Source organism: Sarcophilus harrisii, chromosome 1 (assembly GCF_902635505.1).
Source record: "Sarcophilus harrisii chromosome 1, mSarHar1.11, whole genome shotgun sequence".
Taxonomy (NCBI): Eukaryota; Metazoa; Chordata; class Mammalia; order Dasyuromorphia; family Dasyuridae; genus Sarcophilus; species Sarcophilus harrisii.
The window spans coordinates 360798389-360816862 of record NC_045426.1 but is presented as its reverse complement, the minus strand read 5'-3'; the positions used below and the strand labels follow the sequence as shown (position 1 = coordinate 360816862).

At 32.7% G+C, this 18474-nt stretch overlaps 1 protein-coding gene across 1 annotated transcript in view; it reads left to right on the top strand.

Moving 5' to 3' along the window:
- ME2 (malic enzyme 2) overlaps window positions 1-18474 on the top strand; it is a 69991-nt gene that overhangs the window by 11808 nt on the left and 39709 nt on the right. The window contains exons 2-5 of the mRNA XM_003759547.4: window positions 12144-12263; window positions 13902-14035; window positions 15652-15801; window positions 17770-17845. Coding sequence (XP_003759595.1) covers window positions 12156-12263; window positions 13902-14035; window positions 15652-15801; window positions 17770-17845 — 468 coding nt within the window. The 5' untranslated portion in view covers window positions 12144-12155. The remainder of the gene's footprint in view (window positions 1-12143; window positions 12264-13901; window positions 14036-15651; window positions 15802-17769; window positions 17846-18474) is intronic.

Below are 18474 nucleotides of genomic sequence, written 5' to 3'. Positions count from 1 at the left end.
AAAACTATCTTTGCATGTATTTTGAAAATAAAAAGTTATTATCAAAATTTAAAATAAATTAGCATTGTTTTCCTGAGTTTAATATGTTTTGGATAGCTCCTTGGGTTATTTTCCCAAAGCGTTTGTTTAAATTGAATTGCTTCTCACCTGATGCTAGATACTGAGTTGGGGTATATGCATTGCCATTTCATAGAAGTTTGGATTCTAATATACCTTTGATGACATCTAGCCCAACCTTGGGCCAAATTGGTGGCAGAGTAGATAGATTGTTACATCTTAAAATCAGAGAGACTCATCTATCTGAATTCAGATGTGGCTCTAGAAACTTGTGTTACCCTGACCAAGTCACTTTACCCTCTTTACCTCAATTCTTATCTGCAAAATGAACTGGAGGAGGAACTGGCAAACTTTGTCAATATCTTTGTCAAGAAAACCCCAAATGGAGTCACAGAGAATTAGACAGAACTGAAAAAAACATCTGAACAATAACAGGGCCAGTCTGTCTTCAACAAGCATTTTTCATCCCCTCAACACCACCTCATTCACTCCTTTCCCTCACACACTTGACAGAGCTTAACAAATATTAAGGACTTAATATATGCAGAGCATTATTACGTGATAGAGGAAATGAATCAACCAATTAACAATCCCTAATTTAAGTACCTACTACATGCCAGGCCATATGGTAGGCACTACATTTTCAAAGATGAAATGAAACAGTCCCCTCCATCACATGGCTTACATTCTGTCTTGAGATATAGTACATCAACAAGTACGTTAAGAATTAGGGAGAGTTGGGGTGAGGGTAGGAGAACAAAGGCTTCTTGTGGAACAAGGGAATCTAAGAGGCTGATAAGGTAGGACTATATTCTGGGCATGAAACGGGGGGTAAAAGGCAATAGACAAAATGGGAAGATTAGCAGGAAGGCTAGGCTGGTTTGACTGGATTGTATATTACTAGAAAGGGAATAATGAAGACTTTAAATGCCAAACAGAAGAGTTTGTATTTGATCCTAGAGGCAATGAGGAGTTATTGGAGTTTATTGAATAGGAGTCTGATGTGGTCAAACTTGTAATTTAAGATTATTGTCACTTGGGTGAATTATGGTTTGGAGTGGGGGGAAAAGACCAGTTAAGAAGCTGTTACATTAGTCTAGGCAAGATAGATGCTGAGCTACATACACCAGGATAGACAAGGTAATGAAAGTAGAAATTATAATATTAATAGTTAACATTTATATAGCTTTTACAGTGTGCTAGGCATTGTACTAAGCACTTGGCAATTATCTCATTTTATTCTCATGAACAACCCTGGAAGGTAAATGCTTTTATTATATCCATTTTACAGATGAGGAAACTGAAATTGTGACTTGCCTAGGATCATACAGACAGTAAATGTGTGAGGGTGGATTTCAAGTGTGGTCTTCAGGACATTAGAGTCCATGACTCTATGCACTCTACTACCTTTTCAAAGCATTAAAAAAAAAAAATAGAAGAAAATATAAGTGTTACCAAAACTAATCAAGGAGAGAGGATTTGAAAATCATTGGACATTATTTCAAGAAATAATTATTTTTTTTAAACTGCCCAGATATCTTAGAAGCAGAAGTCAACATAAAAGTAGAGAAAGAAAAATTGCACTGGTTATCTCCTGGAAAAAAATAAAAATAAAACTCCCAGGAATAGTATAGCCAAAATCCAAAACTTCCAGATGAAAGAATAAGTATTACCAATAGCCAGAAAGTAGGAGTTCAAATACTAAGAGGCTACAAGATCCCCCAAGATTTTAGCAGCTATTACTATTGGAAGCAGAGGGCTTGAAATTGTATTTCAGAAGGCAAAAAAAATAGACAAAAAAAAACAAGAATAATTTATCCAACAAAATAGAATAATCTGATTGGGGGGGGTGGATTTTTAATGAAATAGAGAAATTCTAGGCATTCCTAGTGAAAGGAGCTATGCAGAAATTTTTAAATGCAAACATAGGGTGAAGTATATAAAATTGGTAAATGTGAGCAAATATAACAAACAACAAAGATGAATTCTTTGGAAAATTAAAATGTCCCCTCAAAACCGTCTTACCAGTAATCATAAGGAAAATTTCAAAAGCATGGAGTGGTTTTGTTTTCATGTTCTTAAAATCAGAAAGAATTGAAAAAAATTCAATTTTTGAGTGAGAGGGGTGCCATTTCCTTAATCTTAAATTTTGTGTCAACTCCTGCCTTATACTTTAGCCTCACATAGATACTTTTTTTTTTTAAGCAAACTATGTAATAGAAATTACTGATTTTATATACATACAATCATCTTTTTTTGTTCTACTTTGTATACAGAAATGCTTTTTAGTTGGCATTTGTCAAGTAAAATTTGTCATGTTACAACAAAATAAAAATTATTGGGGGTGGGAGGACCTTTTTTTTTTCCTTTTTCTTCTTTTTTTTAATTAAATAAAGCTTTTTATTTTCAAATGCATGGGGAAGGGGATGGGGACAATTAGTTTGTTCAGTGGTTAGAGGACCAGTCCTGAAGTTAGGAGGACCTGAGTTCAAATGTGGCCTGAGAACTTCAACTTACCCCCAATTATTGCCTTAGCAAAAAACAAAACAAAAAAAACCGCACAGATAATTTTTCAGTATTGACCCTTGCATAGCCTTGTGTTCCAAATTTTCCCCTCCTTCCCTCTTACCCCCCTCCCCTAGATGGCAAGCAATCCAATATATGTAAACATATTTATGCAATTTATTTTATTGCACAAGAAAAATTGGATCAAAAAGGAAAGAAAATGAATAAGAAAACAATGCAAATGAACACACACGGTTACTTTAGATGTTGTCCTCACTCATTATTTAAAACGGATCTCCAGATCTTTCTATTACATTTCACACCTCTTCCCCAGCCCCTTCTCTTCTTACCCACACACAATTGCCAGTTCTTGTTTCTGCTTCTCAATATTTCTGATATTTGATGCTTTTTTCTACGTTCTCAGAGCAACCACCTTAATTCCAAGCCTTATTATCTCTCAGATGGTCCCTTTGGTCTTAGATCTGCTGTCACTCTGGTCCACTAGCCAAAATTAATTTTTCTTAAGCAAAGTTCTGACCATGTAATTCCTTTTAATACAGCTAACAGCAGTGGCTTCTTATGCCCCCTGGAATAAAATATAAAGTCCTCTCTTTAGCTTTTTAAATGATATATAACTTGACCCTAGTTATCTTTCCAGCCTTGTTGAACATTATTCCCCTCCTCAAACTCTGATCCAGACAGATCTAGTTTTCCCTTTTTGTTCCCTACATTTGACTTGAGCTCACATGTTCACACCTTTTGCATTGGCTAACCTCCATATATGGAATATACTGTTTCTTACCTTTCTTTTTTATTTTTTATTATAGCTTTTTATTTACAAGTTATATGCATGGGTAATTTTACAACATTGGCAATTTCCAAACCTTTTGTTCCAATTATTCCCCTCCTCCCCCCCCCCCCCCCCCCCCCCCCCCGATGGCAGGTTGACCAATACATATTAAGTATGTTAAAGTATAAATTAAGTACAATATAAGCATACATGTCCTAACAGTTATTTTGCTGTACAAAAAGAATTGGAGTTTGAAATAGTGTACTATTAACCTGTGAAGAAAATAAAAAAATGCAGGCGGACAAAAATATAGGGATTGGGAATTCTATGTAATGGTTCATAGTCATTTCCCAGAGTTCTTTCACTGGGCGTAGCTGGTTCAATTCATTACTGCTCTATTGGAGCTGATTTGATTCATCTCATTGTTGAAGAAGGCCACGTCCATAAGAATTGCTCATCATATAGTATTGCTGTTGAAATATATAATGATCTCCTGGTCCTGCTCATTTCATTCAGCATCAGTTCATGTAAGTCTTTCCAGACCTTTCTGAAATCCTGCTGGTCATTTCTTACCAAACAATAATATTCCATAATATTTATATACCACAATTTATTCAGCCATTCTCCAACTGATGGGCATCCACTCAGTTCCCAGTTTCTGGCCACTACAAAGAGGGCTGCCACAAACATTCATGCACATACAGGTCCCTTTCCCTTCTTTAGTATCTCTTTGGGATATAAGCCTAGTAGAAACACTGCTGGATCAAAGGGTATGCACAGTTTGATAACTTTTTGAGCATAGTTCCAAATTGCTCTCCAGAATGGCTGGATGTGTTCACAATTCCAACAACAATGTATTAGTGTCCCTGTTTTCCCACATCTCCTCCCAACATTTGTCATTGTCTTTCCCTATCATTCTAGCCAGTCTGACAGGTGTGTAGTGGTATTTCAGAGTTGTCTTAATTTGCATTTCTCTGATTAATAATGACTTGGAGCATCTTTTCATATGGCTAGAAATAGTTTCAGTTTCTTTGTCTGAGAATTGTCTGTTCATATCCTTTGACCATTTATCTACTGGAGAATGGCTTGGTTTCTTATAAATTAGATTCAATTCTCTATATATTTTGGAAATGAGCCCTTTATCAGAACCTTTGACTAAAAATGTTTTCCCAGTTTATTGTTTCCCTTCTAATCTTGTCTGTATTAGTTTTGTTTGTACAAAAATTTTTCAATTTGATATAATCAAAATTTTCTATTTTGTGATCAATAATGATCTCGTTCTTCTTTGGTCATAAATTCCTTCTTTTTCCACAAGTCTGAGAGGTAAACTATCCTGTGTTCCTCTCATTTATAATCTCATTCTTTATGCCTAGGTCATGAACCCATTTTGACCTTATCTAGGTGTACAGTGTTAAGTGTGGGTCAATGCCTAGTTTCTGCCATACTAATTTCCAATTTTCCCAGCAATTTTTGTCAAATAGTGAGTTCTTATCCCAAAAAGTGGGGTCTTTGGGTTTGTCAAACACTAGATTATTAAAATTATTGGGTGTTTTGTCCTTTCAACCTAACCTATTCCATTGATCAACTAGTTTATTTCTTAGCCAATACCAAATGGTTTTGGTAACCACTGCTTTTTAATAATTTATATAATTTTAATTTTATATATTTAATAATTTTAGATCTGGTACAGTTAAACCACCTTCATTTGATTTTGTTTTTTCATTAATTCTCTTGAAATTCTTGACTTTTTGTTTTTCCATATGAACTTTGTTGTTGTTTTTTCTAGGTCATTAAAATAGTTTTTTGGGAATCTGGTATAGCGCTAAATAAATGGATTAGTTTAGGTAGTATTGTCATCTTTATTATATTTGCTTGCCCTATCCAAGAGCATTTAATATTTTTCCAGTTGGTTAGATCAGACTTAATTTGTGTGGAAAGTGTTTTGTAGTTTTGCTCATAAAGTTTCTGATTTTCCCTTGGCAAATAGATTCCTAAATATTTTATACTATGAGTAGTTACTTTAAATGGAATTTCTCTTTGTAACTCTTAACTGTTGGATTTTGTTAGTGATATATAAGAATGTTGATGACTTATGTGGATTTATTTTGTATCCTGTTACCTTTCTTTTTAAGAAGCTTGTTTAAACTTCTTGTTTAAGAAACTTGCTTTCTGTATTAAGTTTTCCCGATTCTTCCCAGTGACTAGTGCTTCCTTGTATTTATCTTCATTATATATTATTTTTGTATTAACTTTATGTTTATACCGAATATATTTTTGTAATTACTTGTCTATTCCATTAGAAAGAAAGCTCATTGCAAGATGTTATTTCGTTCTTTGTACCTGTTATATCTTGTACTTGGCACAGTGCCTGGCATATAGTAGGCAATAATACTTACTGATTGATTTTGTTTAAATGTTTTACTCTATCATGAGGGCAGGGTTTGATAGGAAGGAAGATCTCCACCTGGTTTGCCAGTAGACATCTTAAATTCAACATGTCACTCACTACCTTTTCTCCTAAACCTTCCCTCCTTATCCCCTTCTTCTCCTTCTCTATTAGTGTAGAGGGCAACACCATCTTCCTAGTCCCTCAGGCTTGCAAGCTAAGAATCATTGGTTCATCACAATCTCTCCCCTATATCTTAGCTGGAAGGTATTTTTTTTTTTATTTAATATTTTATTTTCTCCAATTACATGTAAAACCAATTTTTTACATTTCTCAATTGGGACTTGCTCTTTTTTTTTTTTTTTTTTTTTAATTGACGCAGTTCACTATACATTTGAAAAAAGAAGCTTTCCTCAGAGAAACTTGGTTCCAAATTCTTTTCACAATTACTCTTGCTAACTATATTTCTCTTCCTCTTCTTACTCCCCCCATTTATTCTGGTCTCTCTTTCCTTTCATCCTGTCATTCCTCAAAAGTGTTTGGCTTCTGATCACCCCCTCTCTGAGTATTCCCTTTCTACTATTACCCTTCCTTTCCTACTTTCCTGCAGGGAGAGATAGATTTCTATACCCAGGTTTGAGCCTATTCTGATGAGTAAAGTTCATTCATTCTTTCTCTCCTCCCTCCATTTTCTTCTTTTGGAAAACCTTTTTCTTGCCTCTTTTATGGCAGATAATTTATGCCATTCCATCTCTTCCTTTCCCTTTTTCCTTGTATATTCCACTTTTACCTATTATTTTATTTTTTAGCTATCCCTTCATATTCAACTCACATTTGTGCTCTCTGTGTAGATATACTTCATCTAACTGCCATAATAATGAGAAAGTTCTTGAGTTACAAATATCCTTCTATGTAGGAATGTAAACAGATAATAAACCACATTATTTGATATTTCACATTTTTTCCCCATAGTCATAGAATTGAACTAATGGAAGCTATTGACTTCTATGAAAAATCAAGAAACAATAAAACAAAACCAAAAGAATGAAAAACTGGGGGAAAATGTGAAAATTTTATGAGAAATAGATGAAGCAAAAAAAAAAAAAGAAAGAAAGAAAGAAAGAAAAAATGTGAAATCTCACTGGGAAAACAACTGACCCAGAAAATTAATCCAGAAGAGACAATTTAAAAATTATTGGTCTATCTGAAAGTTATCATCACAAAAAGAGCTTGAACATCCTATTTCAACAAATTCTCAAGAAAAATTGTACTGATATTCTAGGACCAAAGGATAAAATAGGAATTGAAAGAATCCATTAATCACCTCCTGAAAGAAATTCCAAGATGAAAACTTCCAGGAATATTATAGCCAATTTCTATTTTTCTTGAGGTGTTTTTATATTTTATTTTCTGTTTTGGGTGGAAGATTTTTCATACCAAACTTATATGGAAATGCTTTACATAGCTTCACATGTGGTTTCTTAATTGGGGATGGGGATAAGGGAACGAAGTTTTAAAAAATATAAAAATGAAAATAGGGAAACTGTTATATAGGCCAGCTATATCAATCAGTTGTTTTAGACTACTTAAAATAGCTACATAGAATAAGGTTGAAATATTGCTGTGGTATAAGAAATGATGAGTTGGTGGAGTTAGAAAAATGGAAGGATTAGATATATAAAGGATGATGTTATTCACCTTCAGAAAAACAGGACAAATAAAAATAGTAAGACCCTACATAGATATGAATGTACATGTGTGTGTATAATGTATGATTATAGATAATCTATATGTGTATGTGTATATCATTACAGATGATCAAATGTTAAATTTTAGAGAAAACTGGGAAGACTTGTATGTTCTCTTGTAGAAGAAAATGAGCAGAAATAAAACAATTTATATAATAACATTATAGAAAAAAGCAAGTTTTAAAAACATTAGAATTCTGATCAACACAATAAGTATGCAATCAAATAAAAGAATGTTAAAACGCCATTCACTTCTGATGTAGAGACTAACTTAAGATGCAAAAGGAGACATTTTTGGGCATAGCTAATGTAGGAATTTGGTTTGTCACACTAAGTAGATACACATTAAGAAATTTTTTTTAAATTTGATTAATGGTGGGGAGGGAGGTAGCACTGCCTTATATAAGATTAAAAATAATAAACTATTTCAATAAATATATAAATATGTTTTATGTTGTGTGTATGTATGTATATATGTATATATGCCTGACTATCCACCTCTTAATTATATGCTCCATTTTTCCCTATTACCTCTAGGATAAAATATGGTCTTCTGTTTGGCATTTAAAGTCCCTTCCTCCCAAATTATCACTCTTTGCCGATGACATGATGGTATACTTAGAGAACCCCAGAGATTCTGCTAAAAAGTTATTAGAAATAATCCACAACTTTAGCAAAGTTGCTGGTTATAAAATAAACCCACATAAGTCATCAGCATTCTTATATATCACTAACAAAATCCAACAGTCAGAGTTACAAAGAGAAATTCCATTTAAAGTAACTACTGATAATATAAAATATTTAGGAATCTATCTGCCAAGGGAAAATCAGAAACTTTATGAGCAAAATTACAGACCACTTTTAACACAAATTAAGTCTGATCTAACCAATTGGAAAAATATTAAATGCTCTTGGATAGGGCGAGCAAATATAATAAAGATGACAATATTACCTAAACTAATCTATTTATTTAGCGCTATACCAATCAGACTCCCAAAAAACTATTTTAATGACCTAGAAAAAATAACAACAAAGTTCATATGGAAAAACAAAAGGTCAAGAATTTCAAGGGAATTAAAAAAAAAAATCAAATGATGGTGGCTTAGCTGTACCAGATCTAAAATTATATTATAGAGCAGCAGTTACCAAAACTATTTGGTATTGGCTAAGGAATAGATTAGTTGATCAGTGGAATAGATTAGGTTCAAGGGATAAAACAGTCAACAAATATAGCAACCTAGTCTTTGACAAACCCAAAGATCCCAGCTTTTGGGATAAGAACTTACTGTTTGATAAAAATTGCTGGGAAAATTGGAAACTAATATGGCAGAAACTAGGCATTGATCCATACTTAACGCCGTACACCAAGATAAGGTCAAAATGGGTTCATGACCTAGGCATAAAGAATGAAATTATTAATAAATTAGAGGAACATAGGATAGTTTACCTCTCAGACCTGTGGAAGGGGAAGGTCTTTATGACCAAAGCAGAACTAGAGATCATTACTGATCACAAAATAGAAAATTTCGATTATACCAAACTGAAAAGTTTTTGTACAAACAAAACTAATGCAGACAAGATTAGAAGGGAAGCAATAAACTGGGAAAATATTTTTACAGTCAAAGGTTCTGATAAAGGCCTCATTTCCAAAATATATAGAGAATTAACTCTAATTTATAAAAAATCAAGCCATTCTCCAATTGAAAAATGGTCAAAGGATATGAACAGACAATTCTCAGATGAAGAAATTGAAACTATTTCTAGTCATATGAAAAGATGCTCCAAGTCATTATTAATCAGAGAAATGCAAATTAAGACAACTCTAAGATACCACTACACACCTGTCAGATTGGCTAAGATGACAGGAAAAAATAATGATGATTGTTGGAGGGGATGTGGGAAAACTGGGACATTGATTCATTGTTGGTGGAGTTGTGAACGAATCCAACCATTTTGGAGAGTAGTTTGGAACTATGCTCAAAAAGTTATCAAACTGTGCATACCCTTTGATCCAGCAGTGTTACTACTGGGATTATATCCCAAAGAGATTATAAAGAAGGGAAAGGGACCTGTATGTGCACGAATGTTTGTGGCAGCCCTTTTTGTAGTGGCTAGAAACTGGAAACTGAATGGATGTCCATCAGTTGGAGAATGGCTGAATAAATTGTGGTATATGAAAATTATGGAATATTACTGTTCTGTAAGAAATGACCAACAGGATGATTTCAGAAAGGCCTGGAGAGACTTACACGAACTGATGCTGAGTGAAATGAGCAGGACCAGGAGATCATTATATACTTCAACAACAATACTAGATGATGACCAGTCCTGATGGATCAGGCCATCCTCAGCAACGAGATCAACCAAATCATTTCTAATGGAGCAGTAATGAACTGAACTAGCTATACCCAGAAAAAGAACTCTGGGAGATGACTAAAAACCATTACATTGAATTCCCAGTCCCTATATTTATGCACACCTGCATCTTTGATTTCCTTCACAAGCTAATTGTACAATAATTCAGAGTCTGATTCTTTTTGTACAGCAAAATAATGTTGTGGTCATGTATACTTATTGTGTATCTAAGTTATATTTTAATATATTTAACATCTACTGGTCATCCTGCCATTTAGGGGAGGGGGTGGGGGAGGGTAAGAGGTGAAAAATTGGAACAAGAGGTTTGGCAATTGTTAATGCTGTAAAGTTACCCATGTATATATATCCTGTAAATTAAAGGCTATTAAATAAAAAAAAAAAAAAAGGAAAAAAAAAAAAATAAAGTCCCTTCCTCTCTTTCCAGACTTCTTACAATGTGCTTTCCTCCATGTACCCTACAATTCAACTACTGGCCTATTTCATGTTCTTCAAACATGGTGTTCCAATTTCCCATGTCTGTGCCTTTGTTCCCATGCTTGGAATACTATACTCCTTCACTTCTGCCTCTTAATGTCTTTGTGTTCCTTCAAGACTCAGTATTAATCCCAACTCCTATAATAGACTTTTCCCCTCCCTCTAAACTGGTAAGTGATTTCTGCTCTGAGATTATCTTTCTTGTATCCTGTAATTATCTATTTGCATGTTGTCTCTCCCTTTAGAAAGTAAGCTTCTTGGGGTCATGGTATTATTTTTGTTGTCCTCTTTTTAAAACTTTATTTCACAAAAGAATGATAAAAACTACTAAAGTATTTTTGTACACATAAGTGCTTTTCCTCATTAGTTTTCCTGGAATATAGCCATTCTTGGTAGAGATATAGCTGAGTCAAAGGGCATACATTGTTAGGGGACTTTGGGGAATAAATTTCTAAATGGCCGTCTCCACAATGACTGTATCAATTAACATTACACCAATTAGTGTACCTGTTTTCCCATAGTTTCTCTAACATTTTCTTCTTTTTCTTTGCCTGTCTAATGGATGTAGAATATAAAAATTGCTTCAATGTATGTTTCCAGTTAATGGTTTAGAGCATTCTTTCATATGACTGTGTTGATAACTTGGATTTCTTCATTTGAAAAATGTTCATGTGGTTTGATCAAATTTATCTCTTGGGAATGGCTCTTAGATCTGTAAGACTGAATCAGTTTCTTATATTTCTTGGAAATGAAATTCTTAATAGAAAAACTTGTTGCAAAGATTTTTCCCCCCTAGTTGTCTTTTAGAAAGCCTGTGTTAGAAAAATTGTTTTGGCAGCTAATGGAAGATGAAATGTAGAGGGAAGAGACATTTGAAGTAAGGAGACCAATTCTAGAGATCCAGAACTAGGGTAGTAGTTGTGTGAGTATAATGCAAGGGACATAGGAGAAATGTTGTGAAGATAAAACTGACAACAAAAAAGTTGATTTTTTAAAAAAATATATATAGTGAGAATGAGGTATTGAGGATGATTGATAATGAAGTTGTGGGTCTAGGAGATTAAGAAGAATGTTTGAGTCCTCAAAAGTAATATTAAGTTCAGAAGAAAGGAAAGTTTTAGGGGAAAGTTGTATTGCATGAGTTCTGTTTGGGACATACTGAGTTTCTACTTTCAAGGCCAACTGTTTGTCCACAAACAACATGTTGCTTACCTTATGAAGTTCACTTTATCTGTATGGATGTGTTAAGCTTTCTCAAGTTAACTTCTCTCACCCATTCTTAGTGTATTCCAAGTTAAATTACTCACCTGGTTGTTTATTTCAACCCTTTCATAATTTCCTACCCATCTCCTGATAATACTACCTGGCCCCCTCTCTCCATCTTTTACAACTAATATTTAAGCAACCCATGGATCTGGTCATGGATTTGAACTTCTCTTCTCCCCTTCTTCTGTTGATACCTGTGTGTACTTAGATCGTGGTAATAATAGTTCCCATGAAAAAAAAGTTTAGCAGAATGCCTGTCCTGGCAATTTTAAAGATACTACTAGCTCTATGAGTAACACCAACAAATACCTTTTTGGGGGATATGCCTTTATATGACAGGGGAAAAAAAAAGATTCTTTATTTCACCTTCTGATCTTCCCATTTTTTTTCAGATCGCAAAGCCAGTTGCTAGAAATTCTAAAATAAAATTTTATATACACTAAATAGTTTTTTGAATATACTTTTGAAAACTAAAATTTAATTTGTGTTTTTGACCCTGTTATGTGTTTTTATCCTGATTTTTTTCCATTTTTTTTTCTAGGTAAAAGAAAAGATGTTCTCTAGATTAAGAATAGTTGCCTCTCCTTGTACATTGGCATGTCGAAGTGTACACACCAAAGAAAAAGGCAAGCCATTAATGTTGAATCCAAGAACAAACAAAGTTAGTAACATTAATATTACGATTAATTTTCTCTTTTCTTATATATTAATTTAACACAATATTTTGCTACCACCAAATAAATGATGCAGTCAAGGCAACTCATCAAATAAATGCCATCAAATTAACTCTTTGAATTTTGAAAGTTTAGTTATTCTGTAGAATTTGCTTTGGGAATCATTCTGACAGCTTTTTGAATGATAAGAGTTTTCTAGCAGGGGTATTCCTATAGCAATAAGGTATTTTGAATCTATATAGTTGTCTAAGGAACAGATCATGTATGGTACATTAGGTAGTTAGATTTCATCTAAAATGTATCATAGCACTCTGGAAACACATATAAGAAAACTCAACTTCTTATAGCTTTCAGGATTCTGAATTAACATTGAAACCCTTAATTGCAGGAGTAGCTAGAGTTTGTGTACTATTATTTTCAGAATTTCTCTTAGAGGGCAGCGAGGAAAATGAACTTAATGAATGGTCCCTTTTATTTATCCATTTCCAGCTTGAAACAAAGCCCAAGGTGACTTACTGCTCATTTGATAGGTAGTTAAGGCTGGGGTTTTTTCTTCAATGAATAGAGTAGAGTGGGTCTGAGTAGAGGAGCTTCTCTTAAAGAAGCTTATTTCCAATGGCATGGTTTTGTCAACTGTTTGTTTTTTTTTTTTTTTTTTTTTTTTTTTTTTGCCAAATAAAATTTTAACTAATTTCATTAGTAGTGGCTCCTTTTAGTAATACAGTTTTAAAAGACATTTCAGAGCTGTTGAATAAAGGGATATCTTCTGTCTTATGTTGCAAAGTCCATAAATATCCATCAATGAAATTCTTATATTAGGAAACTGACATTCAGATTCTTGCATATAGAATTCAAAAATATATTTTAAATTGGCATTTTATCTTGGTTTAAGTAGAAGATAAGGACAAAATAATTCATACTAGTTATTTTGTCCTGTAACCTATCTAAAAATATGTAAATTTCTGATTGAGACATGCCAGATTTCAGATTTTCAGTCTTTCTCACTTTATGTTAATATGAAAAGCCAGTTATTTTTTATTACTGGCTTTATAGATTCTAAGATTTGGATGAGATCTCAGTGGACTTTTGATCTAACCTATACCTGCAAAACAGTCCTCTCCACAATATACTTGACAAGTGGCCATTTCTCAAGCCTGTTTGGGAGTGAAAGAGAAAAGGGAGGAAAACTTTTTGAGAAGTGATATGCTAAAAGTCATGAAATTATTCCAACTTTTGGAACTCAAAAGATAAAGATGTATTTTAATTACAGAGCATCCCATGATAACATTAGTTTGACTTATTTGTTGCTCATGTTTTCTAGTAAGAAGTTAGTTGCCTAACAGGTTTTAATGAAATTTACTAACTTTATTAATTTGCTGGTAATCTACCAAAATGAAGATGTAGTATTGATAACTTTATGTTATTTATGACAATTATATAAAATTATCTTTAATAATCAATTATAGTAGGTCACAAATGGGATTTTTTAAAAAAGCCAAGAAGTAGAGATGAATAGGGGGAAAGGGTTTAGATAATTCAAAGCCAAATAATTAATAATCCTGAAATTTGCTTATGAATGTTGATTAAATTTTTTATAAACAATTTTGTGACCTTTACTCCTTTAGGGAATGGCATTTACATTGAGAGAACGACAAATGCTTGGACTTCAAGGACTTCTACCTCCTAAAATAGAGACACAGGATATTCAAGCTTTAAGATTCCATAGAAACATAAAAAGAATAAGTGATCCTTTGGAAAAGTAAGAATTTGTCAGAAATTTGTTTTTTGTTAAATTGGGGGTGGGGGTTTGATTCCAATTTTTAGGATTAAACTAATTTCATTATTGTAGTATAACCAGTGCTTTGACATTGTACTGCAATTTGTTTTCTTTTGATTATTTAAATAATTTTATTTCACTTTTATTTGTCATTGTAAGTTTATTGAGGGGAAACTTTTCCTAGGTTTGCCTATAGAATATTTTATCTGATTTCCCACCAAATGCAGGAATTTCCTTTACAATATCCCTTTGTATCTAGGAGGTTATTTAAAAGTCCTTTCTTTTAACAGATCGAAATTGGCTTCTAGTTATTCCAGTTCTGCCTTTCTATCCTCTAAAATAGAGTTTCTTAAACTTTTTTCCACTTGTTACCCCTTTTTTCTTGAGAAATTTTTACATAACTCTAGGTATATAGGTATATGTAACAGATACACAAATCAAACATTAACTGATAAAAATTATAATTTCATGACCTCCACATTTAGTTATGAGACTTCCATATGGGGTCATGAACCACAATTTAAGAAGTCAGATTCTAAAACTAGAAAAATAAATCTAATCCCCCTTCCGTGTGATTGTCCTTAATATGTTTGAAAATAATTACCATGTCCTCCCTCCAAGTCATCTTTCTGTATTTCATTTATCTGTTTTCTGTATTTTTTTCTTACATTACATGGATTTTAAGCCACTTATTAAATTGCTCTCCCTATTCTGAATATTTGTCACAGAGAAGCAGTATGGTTTAAAGGAAAGAATTAAAGAGATTTAACCTATTCTTAAGAGATATTGTGACAGTAATACTTTGGTTTTGCATACCTTCTCCATTTATTTTTCTCTTGACCAGAACTGATCAAAGGAAAGTATAGGAAGAGTTTTATAATAATTTGTAATCAATGTTTTTTTAAATATTATTTACTTTTTTTAGAATCTATAAATATTTAAATTCTTTTTCATAGTTTGTTATGTTTTTTTATTTTTTTATTTAATAGCCTTTTATTTACAGTTATATGCATGGGTAACTTTACAGCATTAACAATTGCCAAACCTCTTGTTCCAATTTTTCACCTCTTACCCCCCACTCCCTCCCCCAAATGGCAGGATGACCAGTAGATGTTAAGTACATTAAAATATAAATTAGATACACAATAAGTATACATGACCAAAACGTTATTTTGCTGTACAAAAAGAATCAGACTCTGAAATATTGTACAGTTAGCTTGTGAAGGAAATCAAAAATGCAGGTAGGCATAAATATAGGGATTGGGAATTCAATGTAATGGTTTTTAGTCATCTCCCAGAGTTCTTTCTCTGGGCATTCGCTTGTTATGTTTTATATTTAAATACATTTAAGTGCATAAATAGAAATCTTTATTGGTTATTGTTGATTCCTAGAGTTGAATGAAGTTTTATGTTATATTTTTCTGAATTCATAGTCAGAAACACGAGTTTTTATGATCACATTGCTTTAAAAAGTAGTGCTTTCTGTGTTATTAACCAAGTGATTAATATGCAATGCTATATTCATGTATATTTTTGGAGCATGAGCAGTAAATCATCTTTAAGCTTGTTTATTTACCATGTACCATGCTTATTTTCAGATATATCTACATAATGGGAGTCCAAGAAAGAAATGAAAAGTTATTTTATAGGATTCTTCAAGATGACATTGAAAGATTAATGCCAATAGTATATACTCCAACAGTGGGTCTAGCCTGTTCACAATATGGACACATCTTTCAGAGACCAAAGTAAAGCTAATTCTTATTTATGTTTAGAAATTATTGTGACTGTGGCTTATAGAAAATACAGTGTATTATACTTAATCTGTAGTTCCTGTCTGTGTATTGACATGCCTCTTATTCCTCATGTCTTATATTTTCTATATTACAGTAGCTTAAGTAAAAGTAATAGAAAAACAACAAGCAAACTTCTTTTTTGACAGAAATGATTATTTCTATATTCTTTTTGCTCCTAAAATTTATGTGGATTTCTTCTATTTCATGCTCAAAAAATAAGCACAATACTAAGTAATAATAATTAATATTTATGTCATTCCTTATGGTTTGCAAAGTATTTTGTAAGTAAATTGTATTTTAATTGCTATTTACAGATGAAGAAATTTAGATTCAGAGAAATCTAGTGTTTGAGCCAGGAAGAAAATAGAGGTCTTTTGATTCTCAGTCTGTTGTTCTTTTTGACTATATCAAGATACCTCTTTGGGAATTCTTTTTGAATTCTAATAGAGATATAGTCTACTTTTCACTAAAACTATACTTGGCAGTCTGGCTGTGACTGCCTTCTTACTAATTTAAGAGATTTTCCTCAATTGTTTTTTAACTTTATATTTTTCTGTTCATTTTTTCCCTTTCTTAACTAGATAAAGCTTCATTTTCCATTTAGTAGTCAGATAGTGATTTTTCTAGTTCTAAGTATCTTGAGCACACACATATTCATGAAGAGTACTGAGTTCTGGTGGTTTGTTTCTCTTATCATTTCATTATATCCTAATGTCTTTTGTTCAGCTGATAGAACTAAACAAAAATCTTGCCATACTTCCTCCCTCCCTCCCTCCCTCTCTCTCTCTCTCTCTCTCTCTCTCTCTCTCTCCTCTTTCTTTCTTTCTCTCTTGCTTGCTTTTTTGCTTTCTCATCAGATTCCCTCATCTAGTCCATACTGCACACTACCTCCCATTTTCCTTCTTAAAAATCCTTTATGTTCTTCCCTTTTACTGCTCTCCCTAACTCATCTCGAATGTACTGTTTTACTTTTTCTTCCTAGTATTTCACATGAATTTTTTTTTTCTTCATCTAGGCTGATGACTTTATTATCCCTTAATCATTCTTTGCTCCCTTGTTTTGGAAGTTGTTGAGAATTTTCCCAGTCAGACTTGAACTGGTCTAGATGATCTTTCCGATTTTCTAATTCCAAGATATTGTGACCATTTTTGATTGTGTCAGTCATGTTTTTTTTTATATTCATTTTCTTTTTATGTCTTACCTCTTCAGGTAAATTTTAAGCTTTGCAAATCGTACCATAACATGCCGTACTTAGCATAGTGCTTTTAGATGTTAGATGTTCAATAAATAGATATTTGTTGATGGACGAATGATTATTTGGCCTAAGAGTTGGAACCGCAACATAGAGATTGTGTAAGGATGAGTTGGCACAAGATTGAAAATTATAGCAAAATTGGATTTTACTTTTTTGATTTCTATTTGACTATATCTTCAAATATAGTTTGGCGAGGGGGAGAGAAATTTTTTTCCAAATAATTAAGTCTCCTTTTACTCTGGATAAGAGTATTATTTTATATAACTTTGCCATTACATATTTTCTTCTCTCTTGTTTGCTACTCTTTTAAGCTCTAATGACAGTTTTATATTGATTTACTTCATAGAAGTTGTTATAATTTCATACTTATGTTGATGATTGACTTTTATATCATTTTGATAGCTTTTAGCTTATTTGAGTATGGTAGCCTGATCTTACATAAAACAATGATAGCATTTTAATATAATGTCCCTTGACAGCTGTGTAATAACCAGTTTTATCAGTGGGGCATAATTAGATCAATTTTAAAATATGCAATGACTTTGCCTTTTCTCAATAAACTTCACAAAGTAGTCTAATTTACTAATAGTTGGGAGGGAGGGACTTCATAACACAAAAGAAAGTAAACTATTGTAAAGTGCAAAAGTGTTTTTGTTCTATTGCAGGGGATTATTTATTTCAATCTCAGACAGAGGCCATATTAGATCAATTGTGGATAACTGGCCAGAAAATGATGTTAAGGTACTAATAGCACAACTCTCCCTTTCACAATGTTGTCTTTCCCTTTAAGTTACCTGTGTACATAGACATCAACATTTTTCATTGTTGTCATAGTTTATTTTGCACTTTTATGTCATAGTGCTTTTTTTCAATGAGGATATCATGGTATTGTACAAATGTAAGGGATAGCCTTTCTCTTTAGGAATCGCTGATGTGAAAAGATTGATTCACTCAGAAAAAGAGAAAGGCAATAATGTTGACCCTTGCCTGCTCCCAGCTTCTTTTAGATTTCAGTTTTTTAGTATTTAAAATACCAAGAAGCTTTATTTGGGGGTTCATGATTTTATTCTTTGTGTAAGACTGATTGCTAGATTTTTTTAATTCTTTAAAAGCTCTAGGTTAGATCCATTTCCTATTTGAACAAAGGCATTTTGCATACTTTACTAACAAGTTTTACTACAATAGTGTGAGGGATATCTAGTTAGTAGTATCATTATCCCCATTTTAAAATTTGAAGAAATGATTTATAATGATAGTTAAAATTCTGAACTCAAATCTTTGGATTCCAAATTCATTACTGGGTTTCCTTTCAGCATCTTTACCTATAAATGTTTTTGTTTTTACATTTGTATGCTTGAATATCTCAGTAA